The sequence below is a fragment of the Wyeomyia smithii genome, chromosome 2 (assembly GCF_029784165.1).
Source record: "Wyeomyia smithii strain HCP4-BCI-WySm-NY-G18 chromosome 2, ASM2978416v1, whole genome shotgun sequence".
In the NCBI taxonomy this organism is placed as follows: domain Eukaryota; kingdom Metazoa; phylum Arthropoda; class Insecta; order Diptera; family Culicidae; genus Wyeomyia; species Wyeomyia smithii.
The window spans coordinates 52785565-52809079 of record NC_073695.1 but is presented as its reverse complement, the minus strand read 5'-3'; the positions used below and the strand labels follow the sequence as shown (position 1 = coordinate 52809079).

Here is a 23515-nt window from a genome sequence, read left to right as displayed (position 1 = left end):
AAAGACCTAGTCCAAAAAATACTCTCCGCCCACCGAAAGATTCGGAATGACCGTCAAAGAGGACAATTAAATACTGTATTAACTGTACTGGTTCTAGAGTGTCTCGGGTTTTTTCTAAAGCCCTTCTTGCTGGACTACTCTACGCGGTTTTTTTTTTTAAAAACGCGGATTTTTGAATTAACCCGTTTTTTTACGCGGATTTTTGAATTAGCGCGTTTTTTTTTACGCGGATTTTTGAATTAACGCGGTTTTTTTTTACGAGGTACGTATCCCCCGCGTAAAAAAAACCTGACTGTATATAATTGCCGATAAATCACATCATGTACAATTTTATGATCACTGTACATCATTTAAAACTGAATAAAAAATTTGCCATGTTGAAAAAAATGGCAAAAAATTGTTATTTGTTAACTGTTATATCATAGATGGGGAATGCACTATTTGCTCTTTGTAGCCACTGCCTAAATTAAGATATCTTAGTGCAACTTGATACAAAAGACAGCCTCAAAACAATTCTTGTTTTGGATACGGCAGTAAGTGAAACCGCAGTGCCGGCTACAGAGGGCTGTCGTATTCTACGTCAACTTTGCGGTCGTGTCTTATAGATAACTTCTTCAACTAGTTTTAATTGGATTTTAATAAGCGCTTTTTACCCGAGGTCTTGGACTTACGTGGATTCTCGCATTAGTGGTTTTTTTTTGCCTATTTTCACGCGGTACAGAATACGTGGAAAATATCGTTCGCAAAATTAATATCGTACAACCAGAAGCTTATCCAAGTTTACCTAATCTCATGCTGTTTATTTTTATTCCATCGAACGCATGTCGCATCAATGAGTCCAAAACCCATATACCTTCAGAGTTTGGATCTCGGTTAATCGATAAAACATGTGATGTAATGTAATAACAGGATGAAACCTGTTTAGTAATTTCATGGTCGACTAAGTATTATAAAATATCTAGATATTTGCCTAGCAAAATTTATCTGTACAATATCTTCTTACAATACAAAGTAGCACTTCCTTCAAACAAAAAAAAAACACTTCATATTTGATTTATGATAAAGTTTCAAACTAAATTTTTTATACATAACTGTCGCTTACACACTATACAATCGTGAAAGGAAGATCTTTGCAATAATTGCATCATTAATAGTTTCGAACACCCGGTATTAAATAGCATTAATTGTGGTTCATGTTCCAAACTAACAAGTACAGGACATCAGATAGCTTTTGTTGATACTTTCACTTACCTTCACTACGCTATATTATATTTTTTTCGAATATAATAAATTGCACAAATGTGAAACATTGCTGTTTTGGCACAACGTTTTTGAATTGCACTAGCTGTCTTTCAAATATATGAAATCGAAAAAAAAATCAACCAGAATTGTAGCCATTTTCATGGTGGTGAAGAAAACCCCCGCCCACTTCCCTCACCCCCTACAAAAGAGATTCAAACCGCTTAAAATACGTTCGGGGGATAAAAATAGTCTCCCGCGATTGAGAACTTGAACCGGTTTGCCGAACTAGTTTTACAATTTAAAAATGAGCACCGGCAGAGAAAAAGATAGTGAGCAAATTGATATACTTATGGTTGTATTTTATCTTACACAATTCGACTATTTCGTCTCAATGTACAGGATTCTTCATAAGCAAAGCAAAATTGATTCCTTACTCTATACGCTCTGCTTTAAAATTTTTTTTACCCAATGTTGCCTCAAAAATATTAAAACGGGCAAAGGTAAAGGTAAGTTCCGCCATATGATTTCTATTACAGCGAGGATAACGAAAATCTATACAGTCACACCTTTTTTTGTGCGTGGGATAGGGACCGCACAAAATAAATCTCATAAAAAAATCATTTGAAATTTCACGTGCAGCTGCAAAACAATATTTCCACAGCATTATTGAAAAAAAAACCTTTTTTTTATGCGGTGGATAGGGACCACATAGAAAAAACTCTCAGTTAAAAATAACTCGAAAGTTGTTGATTCTGATTTAGAATTACACAAAAACAGTAGCACAAAAAAATAATCGCATAAAAAAAGTCGCTCAAAATAAATTTCGCACAAAAAAGAGTCGCAGAAAAAAAAGGTTTGACTGTATTCTCTTTCACTTCACACGTGACCTTTTTATGAATAGAAAATCGTACTATTATCATCAAGCGATAAAATGTTGCAGTACTGCTTATATATAATTTTACCCCAAATAAAATTACCATTCACCACTGAATCCCTTTATGTGAACTTATTTCCCCATTGGCCGTAAACAGAAATTATAAAACAAATCACTTATGGCAGCCTGAACTATGCCCTAACATCCCTGGTATGACGGTTGCGCATAAAATGGATTATAAAATTTAAATTGCATGACGTCTGTTAATTGCAACAGGCATCCTAATCTCAACCACAATGCAATCTCGTTCATGATACGACAACAACAATTTTGATACTAAAGTTCGAAAATAAATGATAAATATACTTATTGCCTAAGAAAGTTATCCGCTGCGACTGTTGTGTCAATGCAAGTTGTCGGTTTAAAATTAAAAAAAAATTTGTAACGAGCACAACATCAAACTGACTGACAAGCCATTATTTTGCCATACGGGCGAACTAGTTCCCGCTGCCCCTCATAACGCCACCATGTCTCCTCTTAATGGTCTTTTCATGTTTAAATGTAAATTTACAATTCAAACTCAGCCAATTTCCGCAGTACGACTAGGTCAATCCGAAAAGTTAATCAAATCCTATTTTACCATTAGTGTAACGATTTCACTCCACTAGATCGAACCCGCCGGTGCGGAGCGAATGTGAATTCCCACGACACATCAAGATATTTGTAAACACATTAGATGAATGAAGTAAAAAAATACCATTAGCTGTACACATACACACAGACACCGCTAACCGTGAGGTTCCACATGAAAAAGTCATTTGAATTCGAACTTATCCCTTGTCATCATAGCGGACCTAATTTTATTCAGTCCACACAGCCTCCGGCAGTCCGGGTTCCCATCACCCGAAGCTTAACCTGCCCGAAGCTCGAAGCTCCGTACGGCTGGGAGGTATAAAGATTTCCAATGACTTTCTCCGCATGTCAGCCCTCAGAGACGGGGCAGCAGAAAGCATTCTCATCAATAGATTCCAATTCGACCAGTCCCCCGGAATACGTTGGTTTAATTTTATCGAAGAGACGACGCTCCTTTTCTGAATCGAGCCCACCTTTGACATCAACTTTTCAGGCCCGATAGGCACAGGGAAAAAGGAAAGCACGATGGCAAAAAACTTTTCGACGGAATACCGTTTCACTCGTATATCCGGCTCCATCCTGCCACAGTCATCCCGCTCGATAAGGTTCCAAAAAAAAATATTAATCTCCTTTTCTTTATGCGATGGCAGAATATCTTCGCCAGCCGATCGAAGACGCAAGCTGAAGCTACAAGGGGAAACACATGTAAAACATTTTACAAACTCGTGTTCGCTCACGCATCATCGATTACTACAGTTCAGGGCGGAAACCACCGCCAACGGAAGTTGAAAGCTGTCGACTGGTTGTGAAGTGGGGGTGGGGAAAAGCGAGGGGATCAAAACGGTGTGGCACGATGAAATGGAACATCCTGTTTCTCAGAGATTATGCAATGAAGTCAGGTCATTTGAAATATTTTTTTTCGGATAGGAGGAATCTATCTTGGTAGGGATATGATTTGCTGAAAGTATTGATGAAGAAGCTTCTGCCTGGATGGGTGTCCTGGTTTGGCCTGAGTTAAAGTAAAATATCTTTTTCGCTAGCTAACTAGCAAGTTTATCTCAAAAAATCTACGAATTTCTCAAAAATGACAACTATGCCTCACAAGAAATAAGTTCAGTTAACAAAACTATTTTTATTATTATGTAATGATAAAATTTTAAAATTACCTGTACCAAGAGATATTAGCTAACATAAAAGATTTCTACTGTACGCATAGTTTGATTCAAACAACTTATTTGCGACTATGTGACCATACAACTATGCGGACAATGTTCAACTTTCCAAACCGTCGACCAATAGGGTGGGAATAGAAATTTTTGTGCTTTTCCGATTAATGATCGCCCTTAGTCAAGAATTGTTCCAGCCGCAGCTAGGGTGACTGCCGCAGTGTATGTATATATGTGGACGCGCGGAAAGCCGTTCCATTAATCAAATTTCAAACAAATGAGTATTGTACAAAACCGCGAATAAGCAGTCGATATGTGACATAGCTTTCGGTCACTTTTCGGTCGGTCGATCGGTCGCACATACTATCCAATTGGTATCCGAACGTATAGCAATCATTTACATTCCGAGCGCGATGCGATAATTAGCCCAATGAAATTCAGATCTGATCCATATTGAGAGCATGAATACATACGTACCGTACATGCATTCCAGCGGCAGGGGTTTGTTGAAGAATGATTTGCTGTTGATAAATGGGGCTGCATTGTTGTTCACTTCAATGCAATTCGCAGTGGACGGAAGGATGCACCGAATAGCTATATGTATGTCTAGTGTTGGTCCTGGTCATGATGACGATGATGATGATGTTGATGATGGTAATGACGTTGAGGACAAAACTGAAATGAAAGGATTCAACCAATTGCCGTCGTTCGAGAGAGTTTCCGTAAGCGGCTCCCCGCGTTGTACGGTGCACCAGAAATAGTCCACCCTGCATAATTGGAGAGAATGTATTCGTATCGAGTTCATTGTTTTGTACGGTGGTGTCTTTGTGTGCCATAGTTATAACTCTTGTTCGTCGTTATGAGATAGCTAATTGTTCAATTGAATCTTGTGGTATTTACCGCACAGTAATCCAAACTGCATAGTTCTATTTAGAGTAGGTTTTGGGAATGTAGAGCGCAACTATTTAACAAAAAAAAACATGACATAAATTTACGCTGTTTTACTCTGTAAACTGTTTCGAGTAATTTTAGCTTAGCTGGATTTTGTGTATATTTTTATGTTCACATTCATTAATTAGGTAGTTTTATCATAACCGGAACAGCTTGTTGGCGTTGCAAGTTTCAAGCAGTGACAGTGGTAAATCGTCGTTCCTTCAAGGCTTAAACTTTCGCACTTAGTCTTCACCAAATTGAATATCTCTCTGCGAAGTTCTCCACTAATCCCATTACCGTACCTGGTGAGCGCGGTATTAAAATCTTTCTTCCACAGTGTTCCCAAGCACGTTCGCGCTAAGTAATGCAGTGCGTCTGATACAACGGCAACTAAAATTGGGAAAACATTATTTTGTCATTATCTTTCCAGTAGCAGTCGCATTAGAGTACAGCGTGTGCTAGTGCTTCGCTTGTGAATTCCTACGAAGGACGTCGCTTTATTCAGCAAAATCCATTGTCATGCATGGGTGTGGGTGGTTGTGTGGTTCCGGGCCGGAAGCAGTTGGAAGCAACGTCGACTGGATGTATAGTTTCAAACATTTCCGAATGGCTGCCTCGGTACTTTGAGAAGTGATAATCTAGCCAGTACATAATTTGCGGGAAAAAGCGTCTACTATCGTGAAGAGGGAGGAAAAGATTGCACTAATTTCGTCTTACCTAAATTAAGTAATCAATTTTCTTCACGAATAAAATAAGCTATCGGTGTAATTCCGATTCCTAAGTTCGATATTCTATTTATTCAACAGGGGTTCAGTTGAATAGGACATGAGCTACCACGCTACTTTCCACAGTTGTTCTTCGTTATAAAAAAGTTGTTCATGTTGACTCACGACTGCTGTTTCAAAAGGTCTTATCCAAAGATGTGACTGATGAATAAAATATTTTCTATCAGAAAAGCCGTTTGTTTGATTGAAATATAGTCTTCGGTAAAGTTTTACCTAGAACTTGTTGCGCTTCCAGAAAAAAATTGAAACGCTAATAAAATTTTGTTTTGTACCAGATTTTACAAATTATCTCGAAATATTAAATATCTAAACAGGTACCTTTTCTAAAAAACCACTTTTTTCACACATTGGGGATAACAAAGTTTACAATAATCTGTCAAAATTTGGTGAATTTTCGAAAAAAATATTTTTTTATTCGAGCCAAAATGAGTTGTTTGATTTATGTTATGCCTTTAGCAAAGTTGTTGGTTGTATTTTTATCATTCCTAAAAAAATATACAGCAAAATGCCTTGTTCAGACTACGCCGCATATTACTTGACATCGCCAGATAATATCGGATATCACTTTGGGTGTTCACACTACAGTGAGATGATATGGTTTGACATTTGCTTTGAAAATTGGAAAAAGAAGAAAACAAAAACAAATCGAAGCTAAAACAAGACAACAAGAGCTATGCAACTAGGATAGAGATGTCAGCTGGTTGGCTCGCATAAACGCGAACTCTCATATGGATCGTTCCATACAAGGTGTCCATTATAATAATGATGGTGATACTCCCAGCTTATACCCCTATATCGGTTTGAGCTAGTCGATTTATCTAAGTAAGATATTATATAGTGTCATATAATGTAACCAGTTGACAAATAAATAATGGACTGGTTATTAATACAGACATAGTAACTCTTCAAAAGAATACCAATAATTTTAAAATGAATAAAAAAAAAAGATTTTCAAATAACATTGATTCAAGGCTCATCCAGAACGTTTGCAACTCAAAAATTATCTGGACTTGGTTATAAATTGAACCTAACATTCAGGAGTGTTAACTAATCAGAATTGGTTCTGGATAACGATCCAGAATTACGAGAGAGAGAGAGATCCTATGACACTATAATTCCCGATAACGAGCTCTACAGTCCACAGGCAAACCCAAGCCTTTTCAGTTTTTTCTCCCAATCCTTTTTTTTTAATCGTTAAAGCAGATAAATATAGAAAATAAAGATAACAGCATACATACTTTTACTAGCCAAAAATAAATAATCAACCCGATATGCTATTTATTTCAATTTCAGGGGTTTAAACCAGATGTACTCAATATCCAGATTGTCTATGTCAGTCTATGCGCGCGAGGCTCGAGCATGTGTAGTCGAATCTTTTTTCAACTGTAATATTTAATATTCAATAACTATATCCAAACAAAAATTCATCATCATCAATGAACATATTAACTTATCCAAGTATCCAATATATTAGGAAAACATGTTTAAATTTAACAATCTTCTTCATCAATTTACAAAAAAATTCAATATAATCTGTCTACAAGACAGACTTTATGTGTGAAATACAAAGCCCTAACTCCGCTATGGTTGCTGAACGTTTTACTTGTCTTGGCATCGAATTGAAAATGTTTATTCCTTTGTACAATAGAGAGTTCTGTTACCTTCCGATTAAAAAATGTGGTATTCTAGCATCATCCGCGTTTCTAGTGTTGTACCTATGAGAATCACTTCCCCTATTAATTCGATCACACGAATATCGAGGCAGCATATTATTAGAAATTTTATATAGAAACATCATTGTCAAAAAATTTACTCTGTGCTTCACAGGAAGCCATTGCAATGCGACCAGCATAAAACTCGAGGAAGTGTATCTATTACATCTTGATATTAATTGCATTACTTTATTCTGTAGGCGCTGCAGTCTCAACATTTGTGTATTGTTTGCAAGAAATGGTATGGATGAACAAAAATCTATATGACTTTATAAATCAATCATCTCACCGATTGATTTATAAAGTCCATACCACTTGGACACGACCATCACGGATTTGGTTCAAAGTTATGGGAAATATTCATCTAGGTTCACTTCGGAAAAATCCCAATTTCGATGTCGATCGGAATACCCCCCGCTCTGTGGGACCCTCCTCTTTGTTGCAAGATGACGCATTTTTTGTTTAAAACCTCTTTTTACTTTTTCTTATACACTCAATATTTATTGCCGGGTCTCGGTAATATTTGCCGAGGACGGCACCACTGAGTGCTCGGTTATGACAGCTGTCACATTTTTTCGTCAATCTCGGTTCACCTAACTGAAGCTTCGGCACAAAATATCCGTAATCCCGGCTCGGTTATATTTCATGCGGAAATTTCCGTTAGGTTGAACCGAGATTTGCGAAAATATGCGACAGCTGTCATAATTTTTTTAACCGAGTACTCAGTGATGCCGTTCTCAACAAAAAATACCAATAGACGGCAATAAATTACAAGTGTGTACAATTCATACACGTAAGATGCCCGAAAAATACTGATACCTAGATAATTTAAAAAAATATAAATCAGAGAATCCAGAAAAAAATATAAGTTTTGAGCGGACGTGTTGCCAGACAGAATATTTTGTATATGTGAATTAAATTTACATTTTTCGACAAATGCAACTAATTTTATTTTAAATTTACAAGTTTCAACGTATTTCTTGGAAAATTTCACAGGAGAAATACTCATCAATGCGAAATAATAATGAAAATCAAATCTATTTTCATAAAAAATGTCAAGGCCAAACGTCTTATAGAATCCAAATCATAGTTTTTCGGGGTGATGTGTTCCTCACGTAAAATTTTCCGAGGATCACGATAAAACAATCGAATTGAAAATAATATTATCTGATTTTGCCGGGAAATACAAATTTAATTTTTAGATACAAAAATAATCTATATCTATATGGTCGAAAATCAATTTTTTTCTCATTCCTTGGTTTATTTTCTCTAAGAGTCACTTGCCAGGTATTTTCAGAAATCTTGCGTTTATCAATTGGAAGAAAAATTATTTAAGTAATTGAGAACGATTTCCGTAAAAATGTTATAACTTGAGATTGGCTCATTTAACCTCGGGGTGATAAGTGTTTCAAACAAACAAAAAACCAGGGGGACACAATGAAACTATCAAATTTCAAACGAAATCAGCTGCATTTGCAAAGTAAAGTAAGTTTAGCTTGAAAAAGAACTGTCTGGCAACCAGCGGTCAATAATAATATTTTTTTCAAATTCCATCGTAATAAAACCAAAATCCCAAGTTAGTAGTTCGCTTTTGATAGCGGAATTGGACGTACCCAGAAACGGCTCGGGTACGTCCAATTCCGCTATCAATCGCTGAGCTAATCCCTGTCTTGCTAGGTAGTCAGCGTGTTCATTACCCTCGACTCCGCAATGCACGGGCACCCAAAACAGAAAAACTGAGTTCTGTCGGTAAAGTTCCCGAAGAGTTTCAAAGCATTCCCAAAAAAGTTTGGAAGCGCATTTGACGGACGTTTGTGCTAGTAGTGCTACTCGACTGTCCGAGAGTATACCGATTTTTGCATGTCTGTGATTGCGTTTCAGACATATTTTTGCGTAGATATAAATGGCATGTAGCGCGGTGGGCGATTTTCCCAGGGAAAACGTTTCCCTGATACCGGGTCCGTATATACCAGATCCCGTTAGGGATCCCATTTTCGAGCCATCCGTATACCGTGACGATACCAGGTGGAAGATAAGATGATTCTTGGTCGGGCAATGGTCTTGTAAGACCAGAGTGCCAAGTCTGGTTTCAGTCCCCAGGTCTTATCGAACAGAGTTCTGCAGACCCAGATCACCGAAGTCGCTTTATTAGCGGCATGATCCAGTTGTGCGGACCAGTTCAGTTTCTTATCCAGAATAATTCCGAGGTATTTGACTTCATTGCTGAAGCTCAGTCTAACTCCGTGTTGGAGGAGTGATAGAGACCTTTCTTCATCTACTGACGTGCCGTCTGGACCTGGAGACTTTATAGGGTCGAATGAGCTTAGAGCCCAACCTATTGAAACTTCCGTGAACAGTCGACGAGCCAGCAGGATGGACTCCCGAGACGCCATATGTCTCGAATTGTCCCGCTGCGACCCATAACTATTCAGTACTTCGGTCTCTTTCGATCCAGGAAAGTGGGTGTTCATAAGAACATCCAACGTGAGGCATCCATCCTCTTTCCTTACTTGTCCTAAACCGTTAGAATGGTCTTTGGACTTCGCCTTTTGGAGCCGCGTAGCTTCTGGCAGAGTTTGGATTCCTTCACAGAAACTAACTCTGGATTTTCGTTTAGCCTTGCGTAGCTCGACGTTGTACCTAGTGAGGGACGCTCTGTAGTCATCCCAGTTAGATGTGACTTTTGCCCTGTTGAACAACCGTCTAGTTTTCCGACGAAGGTCACTGAGTTAATCATTCCACCAGGGTACGTCACGACATACTGATCGCTGTGTTAGTGGACAGTTTGCGTTAAAAGCATCCATGAATCTGTTTTGTAGATCATTTGCTGTCGTATTCAGGTCAACTGAATTTCGAATGTTGCTGTAACTGAAAGTTTGTGAATCGATCAGGTGTTCCTTTAAGGATTCTCAATCTGTATTCTTGGGATTTCTAAACAGCTTTCTTTTTGGAGGGTTAGCCTCCATATTAAAAAGTAGGAGGGTGGTATTCAAGACACGACCACATGACGTTGACAACCGTATTCTTATAAAAAAAAATATTCCATTGAAGCAAATAGTAGGGGGAATTGCAACGCTTCTTTTACAAAACTTCTGTAACAAAATTTCGAGGCACCAAAAGGTACCAGTTGCCGATTATTCTCGTTTACTGGTTAGTCCGTCCAGAATTCCAGCCATTTTAGTATTTTGCAGTAGCCATTTACTACTAACAGCCACCAGCATAACGGGTGAAACCGGCACGAGATGACCGGTACTATTTTGTCTTTCCTCCTTTCAGCTGCTAACACCTAGCGCTGTCGTGAAATTAACATCAACACAAACACGCATTTTTGCAAGGTTTTTTTCCACTAGCAGCAGCATTTTGAAAAACATAAAATTCAACTAACCGCTTCTATTATAAAACTGCGAGGCACCAAAAGGTACCAGTTGCCGATTATTCTCGTTTACTGGTAGTCCGTCCAGAATTCCAGCCATTTTAGTATTTTGCAGTAGCTATTTATTACTAACAGCCACCAGCATAACAGGTGAAACCGGCACGAGATGACCGGTACTATTTTGTTTTTCCTCCTTTTAGCTGCTAACACCGAGCGTCCGTATGTATCCGGTACGGTTTAATAATGAAACTGATGGGGTGAAATGTTCGAACGATACGTTTTATACCAAGGCTTCGTCAGATAATTAGAAAGAAGGAGGGGCTACATAGATGATGGAATGGTAAAGACAAATGTTTCTTGAAAGCTGCGCCGGCCGCTGTCGTAGTATTAACACCAACACAAACATGCATTTTTGCAAGGTTTTTTCCGCTAGCAGCAGCATTTGGTAAAACAGAAAATTCAATTAGCCGCTTCTGTACCAAAATTTCGAGGCACCAAAAGGTACCAGTTGCCGATTATAGTTTCCTGGTTAGTCCGTCCAGAATTCCAGTCATTTAAGTGTTTTGCAGTAGCCATTTACTACTAAAGCCACCAGCATTACGGGTGAAACCGGCACGAGATGACCGGTACTATTTTGTATTTCCTCCTTTCAGCTGCTATCACCTAGCGTCCGCATGTCACTGGTGCGGTTTTGGAAACAGAATGATGGGGCGCCGGCCGCTGTCGTAAAATAAACACCAACAAAAAGATGCATATTTGCAAGGTATTTTCCGCTAGCAGCAGCATAAACATCGGAAACAGAAAGTGACAACAACAATAACAACAAAGTCAGATCGATTGTATCCGTTAGTGTCGACTGTGCTTGGGAAGAGAGGTAGTGATTGGCTGCGCGGTATGATTTAGACAATCGATATTAATTACCAATTTTTCAATAGTGTATCTCAAACAATAGTTTGTTTTCGTTACATAAATTTAACCGTAAAAGAATTTCTGATCGATTGATGCCAAAACCTCGAAAACCTGATTAGAGATGACTGCAAAATAAGCACTCAAAACCTGACCACTTTTCTCTGGTTTTCCCTGGTTGAATAACTAGATTTTCAAATTCAGGGGCCTAACTTCGATATAGACGTTAGTCAACGTCAAAACAATGTGTCTGTGATCCGACAAACTAGGTTCATCAAATTGAAGTTAAAGAACCGCGCGAGAAAGAGGAAAACTGACAAGTATGCAGTGGCTAGCTCAATTCCCAGACTTGAACCAAATTGAGATGCTTCGGGATGACCTGGACCGTCAAGTAATATCTTCTCAGAATATTTGCTGAGTTGCTGAATATTGCAAATTTCCAAGCAGTTACACTTGCGAGATAAAATAAATATAAATTACTGAAAATTTTAAACACACTTGCATTATATTGAGGCGGAATTCCAAATTGAACTAGAAGCCAACCAGAAACTCTTGATCTTCCGAACAACTTTGCTGATAATCGCAAGTGGTAAAATTATTGAGCTAAGTTAAGTTCGAAACTCTCAAAACTACATGCAAGCTAGCACTAAATTGCGGCTGGATTCCGTACTATACTGTCCGCCGATCACAAGCCTTTGACCCTCTGAAGAACTTTGCTGAAGACCACTCTTCCCAGATTCACGAGATAGAGCTACATAAATCTGTCCATTTTAGGTGAGGCTAAACTTTTCGGGGTGCGGCAATATTTAAACTGGGTGTTGCAATACTCAGTAAAGCGATGCCGGGTAGTGCAAATTGTTGTATGCTGACGATTTGGAAATGTATTGCATTGCGAAGTTTCACGCTCACCTTGATTGCTACACAATGTAGATAGATATAAAGGGTGATTTTTTTGCTTTTTGGTTTTTCGTGTATTCAGATTTGACAGTTGACGCGGGAGTTCTGACAGCTGTCAAAGTCTGTTGTACTCAGTTTGGTTTGCCATTTCACCATGAACAAATTCACGCCTAAACAACGCTTAAAAATAATCGAATTATATTACCAAATCCGTCCTCTGTGAAAAATGATTTTCGCGCAAAAATTGTGTTCAGTGACGAAGCTCATTTCTGGTTAAATGGGTATGTTAATAAGCAAAATTGCCGCATTTGGATCGAAGAGCAACCAGAGGCAATACAAGAATCGCCAATGCACCCAGAAAAATGTACGGTTTGGTGCGGTTTACACGCTGGAGGCATCATTGGTCCGTACTTCTTCAAAGATGATCAAAATCGCAACGTTACGGTCAATGGCGCAGGCTATCGCGCGATGATTTCTGATTTTTTTTTTGCCGGAAATGGAAGAGCTGGGTTTCGATGACATATGGTTTCAGTAAGACGGGGCGACGTGCTAACATCGCGCGAATCAATGGACAAATTGCGGAATGAGCTCGGTGAGCAATTCATCTAACGAAATGGACCGGTGAATTGGCCGCCTAGATCATGCGATTTAACACCGCTAGATTATTTTTTGTGGGGCTACGTTAAGTCTCTCGTCTATGCGGATAAGCCAACATCAATTCCAGCCCTGGAAGACAACATTACACGCGTTATTCGCGAGATAGCAGCCGAAATGCTCGAAAAAGTGACCCAAAATTAGACTTTTCGTATGGACCATTTAAAACGTATCCGTGACCAACATTTGAATGTAATTATCTTTAAAAAGAAAATGGCATGAACCAATTTATCGGTTAAAATAAAGATTTCATACAGTTTTGTAATTTTTATGCGGGTTTTTTTAATGAAAAATCAAATTTTTAAAAAATAACCCTTTAGATGAGCTAAAATGTTGGTGCTTTGAAAACGGTATAAAATACATTTTCATCACTACTGGCGTTCACAGCTCGTTGGTTCGGAGCATTTTTTCTCAATTCCTTACAATAGTTTTGAATAAAACATCTTCTTGAGTGAAATATCAAATCTAGGTGACCGAACAACCAAACAGACAGTGTTTTGCAATGAACAAGATATGAAAATAAAGTTAAAATAATAGACAATTTAATTCAATAACACAAAAAAGAACTAGAAACAAACAGAGATAAAGATTCATCAATTGAGACCATATTTTCACCAAGAGACTCCTGTGGAAACATATAGAACAATATTGTCCACAGTTTCTCTGAATTCCTTGTTCTCTCATGTTATTATCTTTGAATATTTTTCCCCACTGATACTGATGGTGCGTGAAAGTACTAGTAGGTACCTATTTTAGAATACCCAATGAAACCGGCAATGTACTTCTACTACTACCCAATAGCTTCGATTACCGCTAGCATCTCATTTATTTATATTTAGTTGTGAATGCTGAACAACTTGATTGAAAGATTGTTTTTGTCGGTCAGGTGATAAAACTTTGTTGGTGGAATATTTATGTACTATAGAAGAGAAAAAAAAATATTTTAAAATTTTGCAACCTAAAGAATTTATTTATTGACAACTTCTGAGTTTCTGTCATGGGCTTTCCACAAGTGATAAAGTAATATTTAAACACTCAAACTGCCTAAATACCGTAGATCATGGCGGTGTAGTTGAAAAACGAGGTACTGTATGCCTCGACAATTACAGACACAAAGCGCTGCCCGATGCCACCACGAACTATGTACGCCTTACCGAGGCTGGACGACTGAACAACGTTTATCTGCAGATAAGTAACATAGGCTCCGACGCCGTTTTTCGGATAGTCCAGTGTTAGCGTGACATCACGGAGCGTTGGCCAAGTGATGTTTTGCCCGTTGGTAGCCACCAGACGGTCACCTGTGGTTTGTTTGGATAATTTGCGTTAAAATCTCGAGCTCCTGTTATTCTAGGATGTGAACGTACCTGCATGACGGGCTCCAAGTCTGTAGATGAATGCCTGCCGGACGTCATCCAGCGGAATGATGTTTGCCTCTGGATTGTTGGCTTGGAAAATTGCTATGTTTTTAACAGCGATGATTTTTGTCTCGATTTGTCCTAGTTCATCGAGTTTGATCGTCTTGGCCTGTACTAACAGAAGTAGGGCCAAAATCGGCAAAATAATTTTAAACGACTTCATATTCCGTAAAGCAGCACTTTCAAAACCGAAGGTTCACTCAACACTAAACCGGAGCGGCGATGTTGATACTCGAACCACCGGCAGATGCGAGTGCAAAGCATTTGTTTACATTTGTGGAGGGGATTTTTTTGAGTCGTCATCATTTAAATTACTCTGAAATGAACGCTAACCCCGATAGTGTTAGACAAATTTTCGATTCACCGAGATAGCATAACCGCGAATACATTACGCAGAACTGTACTGATTAGATTCTTTCCGAAGGCAGCTGGTGATAGTTGAGTAAACAAAATTTGTTTTTTCTAACACTGTTAACACTGATTGTTATGCTTCACATTTCTGCGACTGAATCAAATAACGGTAACTCAGCTTTCAAACAACTCTGAACTTTACACATGCCGGATAATTTTGAAACGAAAGTGAAGTTTTTCTCATGCGAATTTTGAGATGTTCATGTTTCTTTTTAATTGCGATCCACATTAAAAAACGAATTCAATATTTTTTTGACCACGTCTATCTAAAAGTTAGGAGCAAAAATTTAAAATCTAGCAATAACCATGAAAAAAGTGGTCAGGCTTTGAGCGCTTATATTTTAGTGGTTTCTTATCAAATTTGCATTTTAATTTTAGATTGTATGCCAACTTGAAATTTAAAACGACATCTGGGGTCGAATTCCGACCTTTAGATATGATTTTGGTTCCAAACAAACCCATATTGGATGGTATTTGTTCTTGTTTCAATTTTCAATTTAATTTGTTTAATTGTTTTGGTTCAATAGCTTTATTTTTTTTTGTCTCGATATTTTTTAATAGTGCAATACTGTTTTACCGCATGTTGATGCACGCGTAACTCATAACAATTGTTCCAGAGTCGGAGGGAAATTCGTTGAAAACCAATTTGTAATAGGTGTTTCGGGTAATAATGTCTTAGAGCAATTCCACAAAAAAAAACGGGCAACCATTTAATCGACCATTTTTGATTTAATTGAAACTTTGCAAAGATGTTCCAATAAGCAAAAGGTGCCATTTTGTGGTATTTGTTTTATTTTTTGAAACACGACTCTTTTTTGGGAAGATATTGAAAAATTCTCTTTTGTGAAGGTATTGATGATAACAAATATTTTAGGGTCGAAACGGTTTGATGATCGGTATGATGTCTTGGGCAAAATTGTAGATAACAATTTTGTCTTTCCGAAAAAAATATACTTTAGAAAATAATGTTTGTGAAAAACAGTTGAAATAAAAATTAAAAATGAATTATCTGAAAAAGTTAATTTTTTAAAATCTAATTTTTTTCAACTACAAAAGATTACCTAAACAATAAAACCGGTCCGATCATGAAGAAATAAAAAAAAAAGTTATGATTTTTCAAATAAAACTATTTTCTTCAATTTTTTTATCGAGGGGCATATTTTTTTGGAAGGAAAAAATTACTATCTACAATTTTGCCGAAGACACTATGTCAATCGAACAAACCGTTTTGGCTGTAGAAATATTTTTGATTTCCCTTAAAGCAATTTTTATACGCAAAAATGGGAAAAAAATAGTTCATTTCTCTCTTTTGGGTAGATTAATCACAAAATTATAACTTTCATAACATGAATAATTATTAACAAAACAAATTTGCTGAAGACACTACGCCTCCAAAACCAATTTTTTTTATTAAAAAGTAATTAGTGTGAATTAGTGCATTATTTAAGCAGAAATCGTCAATAATCAAAAAATATGTGAGATAAAAATAACCTGTCTTCTAAGAGATTGTTTGTATTGTTATAGCAAACAATATTGTAGAACATATATAAATTAAAGAAAATCACAACTAGAAGTTAGATTGAAAAAACTGATTTTTATTGGCAATTTGTAGAAAACTCCGCATAAGTCCATTTAAATAGTCAGATAGAAGTATGGTTTCTTTGACAAAGTAGTTTCTTATGAAATGTGCTACAACTTTGCCTTCTTTAATAAAGTTTTTTGAGCCAACATAATTTCGATCACGTTTTTGCAGTTTTGGAAACACTGTGTATCGTAGAAAAAATTGTAGAGAAAAGGAACCAAGAAATTGATTTGACAAAATTTTTCATCCGGAAGAAGTGGATTTCGGAAAATAGAGAAGGAGAGGGAAGTAGACTAATGTATAACATTTTTGAGAATTCATTTCAAACAAGATTCTCTGTGGCGTAGGATGTTTCTTAGGACATATTACGCACGTCCAGACATGTTTCTGTCTCGGTATTCATATACGAGCATCCCCTACTGACACTGTTCATTAGGGTAGTAATGACTGGTATGGGAAAAATTTGTCCTTTGCGTTTAGAAGTTCGCTCAGTCGAAACTTGAAACTTTTACCGCTTTGAGGCTTGTCTTTCCGGAGTCCCATTGTGCAAAAAAAATTGTATGGAAACATTCTTCGAGAAGACATAACTTTTGAGCTTCATTGCCAAACAATATTCAAGAAGGCCTATGAAAAGACTATTTTTATATGACCGAAAAGTAACAAGCAAAATATTGGAACCACGATGGGTTCGAAATGCAAATGGAGCCACGAAACAGTCACATACAACCCAGTGCAAAAGCATAGGCGCGTCTGAGGCCTGGATTCAGGGTCTAATTTGGCCGCTGCTCAAGAATTTTTGAGTCTTAGAAAATCGTTCTTTTTGATTGTTGTTTCTAGACGTTTCATGTATTTAGTATAAAATAATTACTATTGACAATTTTATGATCTACCTGTGCATTTTTTCATCACAGTAATATTTTGACCGCTTTCGAGGCACGTTTTTTCGAAGTCGGCTTAAGCTGAAATTTACCATGGGGACTAGTTATCTAAAACGAAACATTTGAGCTCTACTTCTTAACAAAATTCTAAAAGTCGATTTCCGTTGCCACCCTACTGTTCATGTGTGCCTTTGTCTGCACTGAGATGAATTCCAGTCCTGAATACCGATGCACAGAGGTACAAAAAGACAAAAAGTGAGCTTGATTTCATAGTACTTTTCTTAATGGTGTCTTCGAAACAATTATTTGTATGAATGAGTCGCGTAATCTTAAATTATGAAAAGTTATGAAAAGTTATCTATAAAACTAACTAGCTTTTTTGTATCAAGAGATAGACGAATAGTTTATTCGGCAAAGTTGTAAAAGATTCTAAAATATGAAACGTTACTGAACAAACAAAATTTCTATCTTCATTGGGTACAAAGTTACAAAGTACATTATTTGGAAGATACTCAAAACTTAGTATTTCGTACTCAACTTTTGTTAGCTTTATTTTACACGTAAGCTTTGTTCGTAGAAATTGTTGGGGCACATGAAGGAGACTGGCAACAAGGCCCACTAAGTGTTGTGCGTGTTTTATCTCTACATGAAATTTAACTAATTTAAGCTTTTTCCCCCAAAATAATATTAGTATATTCAGTGAATTTTAAAAATTAAGTTCTGCTGGTTACAGGAACAGCGGAGAAAGGAATCACCAGGACATTCTAAGCAAGCTAAGTAACATTTTGTTTTGGAAATATGTTCTTTGTTTGTTTTGGAGTCGGTTATTCAAGACGCACAAAAAACACCGACGAATAAAGTACGCTCGCAGCGCCGTATGTTAGTGGATAGAAAAGCGAGAGGTGTCCATGAAAAAGTTGCGACCTGCATATTTTTCACTCATATTATTGCGTGCGCGTTAGGTAATTCCATTTAGGGATGGGAAATATCGACTAAAATGGCTATCGATAATTATCAATAAACTCCCTAATACCATCGATAACTATCGATAATTATCGATAGTTTGACAACTAGAACCAGATGAAGAAAAACAACAAGATGTTGCTCCCGTTGTGGACAGGAACAATATTTAAAAGTTTATTCGCACACATAATTCGCACTTAGGCGAAATCTTGTCGTTGTCCGTATAAGGTAGAGTGAGCGAAAATGAGTATCCCTCAATTTTCTAACAATTTTAAAGAGGATTTCATGTGAAAGCAAACAATCATCGAATTCTCTTTAAACAAAGTCTAGGCCAATATATTTTTTCAGTTCTGGCATCATTGTGGAGTATAAATGCCAATACGAGGAAAATATCGATAACGCGGAAAGATTAACTATTCTATCGATAGCCGGCAGATATCGATACTATCGATAATTATCAATAGGTTTCCCATCCCTAATTCCATTTTACCATATTACGAACTGTTAGGGTAGGATACATGGTATTTGCTGTTTCATGTTTTCTGTGAAAATGTTATTCATGAATTGAGTTCTGGAATGTCTCGTAAAATATTTTATAAGCGAGTAAGGTCGTTTCTGTCTCGCTCAAACTGTGAATCGTCGCATCACGGCACTCTAATTTTTCCACTTTGCCGATAACGTTCGTGGTTGTGATAAATGCGTGAACGTGTGGATGATCTGATTAGATGATTTTACGCGATGAATAGTCGTAGAAAAGAGCGAGACGTCTGTGCAAGCGCGGCAGTGTTTTTGTAATAACCTATTTCAGTTCATGTTTTCAGCCACTGAAAGGAGTACAACAACAACTATTGATATGCCATGAAATAGTCTAAAAAAGTCCATCACTTTTTTGACTTAGGACTACGTCTTTGTTTTCTATACTAGATTACACTTTGTGAAAATGAAAATGAAACTGGCAAATGTTGCGTCAGATTTCAAACGGTTATAGCTAGCGAACGACTTAATGCATCTTAGTCATTTATATTTCGGTGGATAGATAAAATGTGTAACAATTTTTTGATATTATGTTCAACATTGTTGCTTTACTGCTTAATGGTGGAAAAAGGTGAAAAATTCCAAGGTCAAGCTTTCCCATACATTTCCCTTGTTCTTGGCTTGCTTCCCAAGCACAGATAACAATAACATGGACGAAATAAACTCCACTGCCTACATATTTTGACTCAACAAAGTGTTTTGGTTTGTTTGTCTTTGTCTAAGCTGCGTGGCCACGCCTTAATGGTAAAAATCTACGCTGAACTCGATACAAAAGACTGCGTGTGGAAAATTCAGCTTCAGTTTTGTTTGTTCCACAATAGCGAGTGCGGTGCAGCCGTTAAAGCTTTGCGACATTGAGAAACGAGAGCTGCATACGAGTCAACTTCCAGGCACCGCGGAGCATGTTACCTGTATTCTGCACACGGCAGCAATAATAACCATTGTACGCTGCAGGATATTTTGCTGGCACAGCTGCTGGAGGGCACAGCGGAGAGCAAATTTTATATTTTATCGTTGCTACCGGTGGTGGTGTGATTATCAGCATTCTGTAGCATACATTTCGAGCTGAAGGTTATCGAATCGGTTCTTTTTAGAACTATAAATGCTTGAAGATAAGAGTTATGAGAATTTTCACAACTACTCCTAGTGTGAAATGTCCATCTATTTCTCAATAATTATTTTTACAATAACGACCAGGGCGCACCAAAGATAAACGGTAGTGTTGCCTATGAATAGTTTATCACAACAAACATAACCCTCATTTCAAGAATTTTCACTGCTAAATTGAGTGATTTTCCGGTTTAATTGTTTGTTTGTGTTCACTCGAACACCGTTATCAGTCAAATATTAGCAACGAAAATTAGTTAATCTAAGAACCAGAGTGATTTTCGCAGCGGGAAAGCAAAAACTTTCTTTCGATGCTTATGAAAATCACTCAGTAGTATTGAAGATGTATTGGTTTGTTTCTCTTTCTTTCTATAAGCTACGTGGCCACGCCTTAATGGTAAAAATCTACGCTGAGCTCGATACAAAAGACTGCGTGTGGAAAATTCAGCTTCAGTATAGTTTGTTACACATAAGCGAGAGCAGTGCAGCTGTTAAAGGTACGCGACATTGAGAAACGAAAGCTGCATACGAGTCAACTTCCAGGCACCGCGGAGCATGTTACCTGTATTCTGCACACGGCAGCAACAATAACCATCGTACGCTGCAGGATATTTTGCTGGCACAGCTGCTGGAGGGCACAGCGGAGAGCAAATTTTATACGCGGCCAACAAAATAATCGATGCTACCGGTGTTGGTGTGATCATCAGCATTCTGTAGCTACATTTCGAGCTGAAGATTATGAAATCGGTTCTTTTCAGAACTATAAGATGATGAAGATAAGAGTTATGAGAATTTTCACAACTACTACTAGTGTGAAATTTTTATCTATTTCTAAATAATCATCTTTACAATAACGACTAGGACGCACCAAATATTAATGGTAGTGTTACCTATGAATAGTTTATCACAACAAGATATAACCCTCATTTCAATAATTTGCACTGCTAAATTGAGTGATTTTCCGGTTTAATTGTTTGTTTGTGTTCACTCGAACACCGTTATCAGTAGTTACCGCTGAACTCCCGAACTGATCAGTTGATTTTTTTGGGATACGAAGCTTCCATACTACTTCTACTACGTTTACTATCGGTTTTTTCCAATCGTACAGTCAAGTATCGCGTTTTGCTGCTGCCAAAACGACAAATAGTGCGATGTCGCGCCGCGAAAATACATTTCGCGTTGATTACTCTCAGTTTCCGAAGCATCTCACGCATGATGATATACATAAATTTATTGCGAAAGAACTCCGCCTAACGCGCGAAAATGTGTTGCAACTCCAGCCAAGCAAACGGCTAGGCTGTACTTTCGTTAAGGTCAATGCTCTAAGCCTCGCAGAGCAGATCGTAGAGGAACACGATGGCAAACACGAATTCGTAATCGACAACAAGACCTATAAACTACGAATCACGATGGAAGATGGAGCAGTGGAAGTTAAAATTTTCGACCTTCCCGAAGGTGTCTCCAACGAACAAATTGCCGCCTTTCTTGCAGAATATGGTGACGTCATCAACGTTCGCGACCTGTTATGGGACAACCGCTTCAGTGATTTCGGTGGTGTTAAAACCGGCGTTCGTATCGCGCGTGTAGTGGTCAAGAAGAACATTCCATCTCTCGTTACGATTCATGGCGAAGAAACTGCGGTTGCTTACAAGGGACAGAGGCAAACTTGCCTACACTGTCATGAGTTTGTACACATTGGCATCCCATGCGTGCAAAACAAAAAACTGCTGGTGCAGAAGCTTGCTGCAGAGCAATCCTACGCAAATGTAGCAAAAGGAAAAACTGTACCTGTAAATAAACCTGTGCCTACGAAACCCCCACTAAACAAGACTCAACCAAACCAATCAGCTGTGCCAGATAGACTACTGATCCCAAACACATCCAGAATCTCTCTACCAATTGGACAAACAGAAAACACGAGCTTGCCTCCGCTATCTACTGCAGCAAGTGTGACACGAGCAGAAACACAACCTAAAAATATGATGCCGCCCCCCGCTGCACTTACCACAGTGAAACTTCCCACAACAAGTACGAATACATACACGGATACCATCACATCTTACCACAGGATCGAGGCAAATGAAACGGACAGCTCACTATCCTCAACCAGCAGCCGTCGCTCGCGTAGAATCCCGCTGAGTAAAAAAATGAAACCCTCCGGGGAAATCATCAACAACACCGAACACGTCCAAGTTTCCGATTGAAAATGCAACAATGTTTGAATACGTCAGCTGTAACATCGGAACCATAAACATTAACACAATTACCAACAAAACCAAAATAAATGCCCTACGCACATTCGTCCGTACGATGGAATTGGATATCGTGTTCTTGCAGGAGGTTGAAAACGAACAACTCACTATACCCGGATACAACGTTATCTGCAACGTCGACCATGCAAGACGAGGCACAGCGATTGCACTAAAACAGCACATTCAATTCTCCCATGTAGAGAAAAGCTTGGACGGAAGATTGCTCGCACTACGTGTACACAATACAACACTGTGCAACGTGTATGCCCCGTCTGGTACCGCTCTACGAGAGTATCGGGAGCGATTCCTAAATAATACTGTAGCTTACTATCTTCGTCACCGTACCGATCACATTATTCTCGGAGGAGACTTTAACTGTGTGATAAGGCAATGCGATGCAACTGGATACAACCAAAGCCCCTCTCTGCAAGCCACTGTTCAACAGCTTCATCTTCACGACGTGTGGCAAACTCTCCGGCCACGAGAAACAGAATACACATACGTAACGCACAACTCATCGTCAAGGATCGATCGCCTCTATGTGAGCACTAGTCTCCGAGAACAACTGAGATCAACAGCTGTTCACGTATGCTGCTTTTCGGACCATAAAGCAGTTACCGCTAGGATCTGCCTCCCTCTCCCTGAGAGAGCTCATGGACGGGGTTTCTGGTCTCTTCGGCCCCATCTTCTCACCGCAGAAAACATTGCCGAATTTCAGATACGATGGCAATACTGGACACGTCAACGTCGGCATTACCAGTCGTGGATGGATTGGTGGCTGTCATACGCAAAGCCTAAGATAAGCTCCTTCTTTCGATGGAAATCAAAAACTGCGTTTGATAATTTTAATCGCGTACAGCAACGTCTTTTCGGACAACTACGGCGAGCATATGACAACTATCAAAACAACCCCGCTATGCTCACCACCATCAATCGATTAAAAGCTGAGATGCTATCACACCAGCGACGCTTCTCCGAGATGTTTATCCAAATCAACCAAACCTACATTGCAGGAAAACCTCTTTCTACCTATCAGCTGGGTGAGCGAACACGTCGACGAACTGTCATCGAACGGCTGAGAAATGAGGGAAATGAGGAGATTCAAGGTAACGCTCTCCACAATCATATGGTCCAATACTTCACCGAACTATACGCTCGTGAGCAACCACATGAAACAGGCACAGGATCTTTTCACTCC

The 23515-nt window shown here is 38.3% G+C and overlaps 1 protein-coding gene across 1 annotated transcript; it reads right to left on the bottom strand.

Annotated features, from left to right (window-relative positions):
- Positions 1 to 14116: 14116 nt before the first annotated feature.
- Positions 14117 to 14818, bottom strand: LOC129723645 (uncharacterized). Its single transcript, XM_055677985.1, has 2 exons — positions 14540 to 14818; positions 14117 to 14473 (listed from the first exon to the last, which is right to left on the bottom strand). The coding sequence occupies exons 1-2, from the start codon at positions 14751 to 14753 to the stop codon at positions 14220 to 14222; spliced, it is 468 nt and encodes a 155-aa protein (XP_055533960.1). The 5' UTR covers positions 14754 to 14818; the 3' UTR covers positions 14117 to 14219.
- Positions 14819 to 23515: the final 8697 nt, after the last annotated feature.

What these genes read in the sequence shown, in the direction of transcription:
- LOC129723645 (XM_055677985.1), bottom strand. Translation starts at nt 14,753, where the DNA reads ATGAAGTCGTTTAAAATTATTTTGCCGATTTTGGCCCTACTTCTGTTA. An exon ending in ACTTGGAGCCCGTCATGCAG is followed by an intron (nt 14,474 to 14,539) that starts GTACGTTCACAT and finishes AACAAACCACAG; the next exon opens with GTGACCGTCTGGTGGCTACC.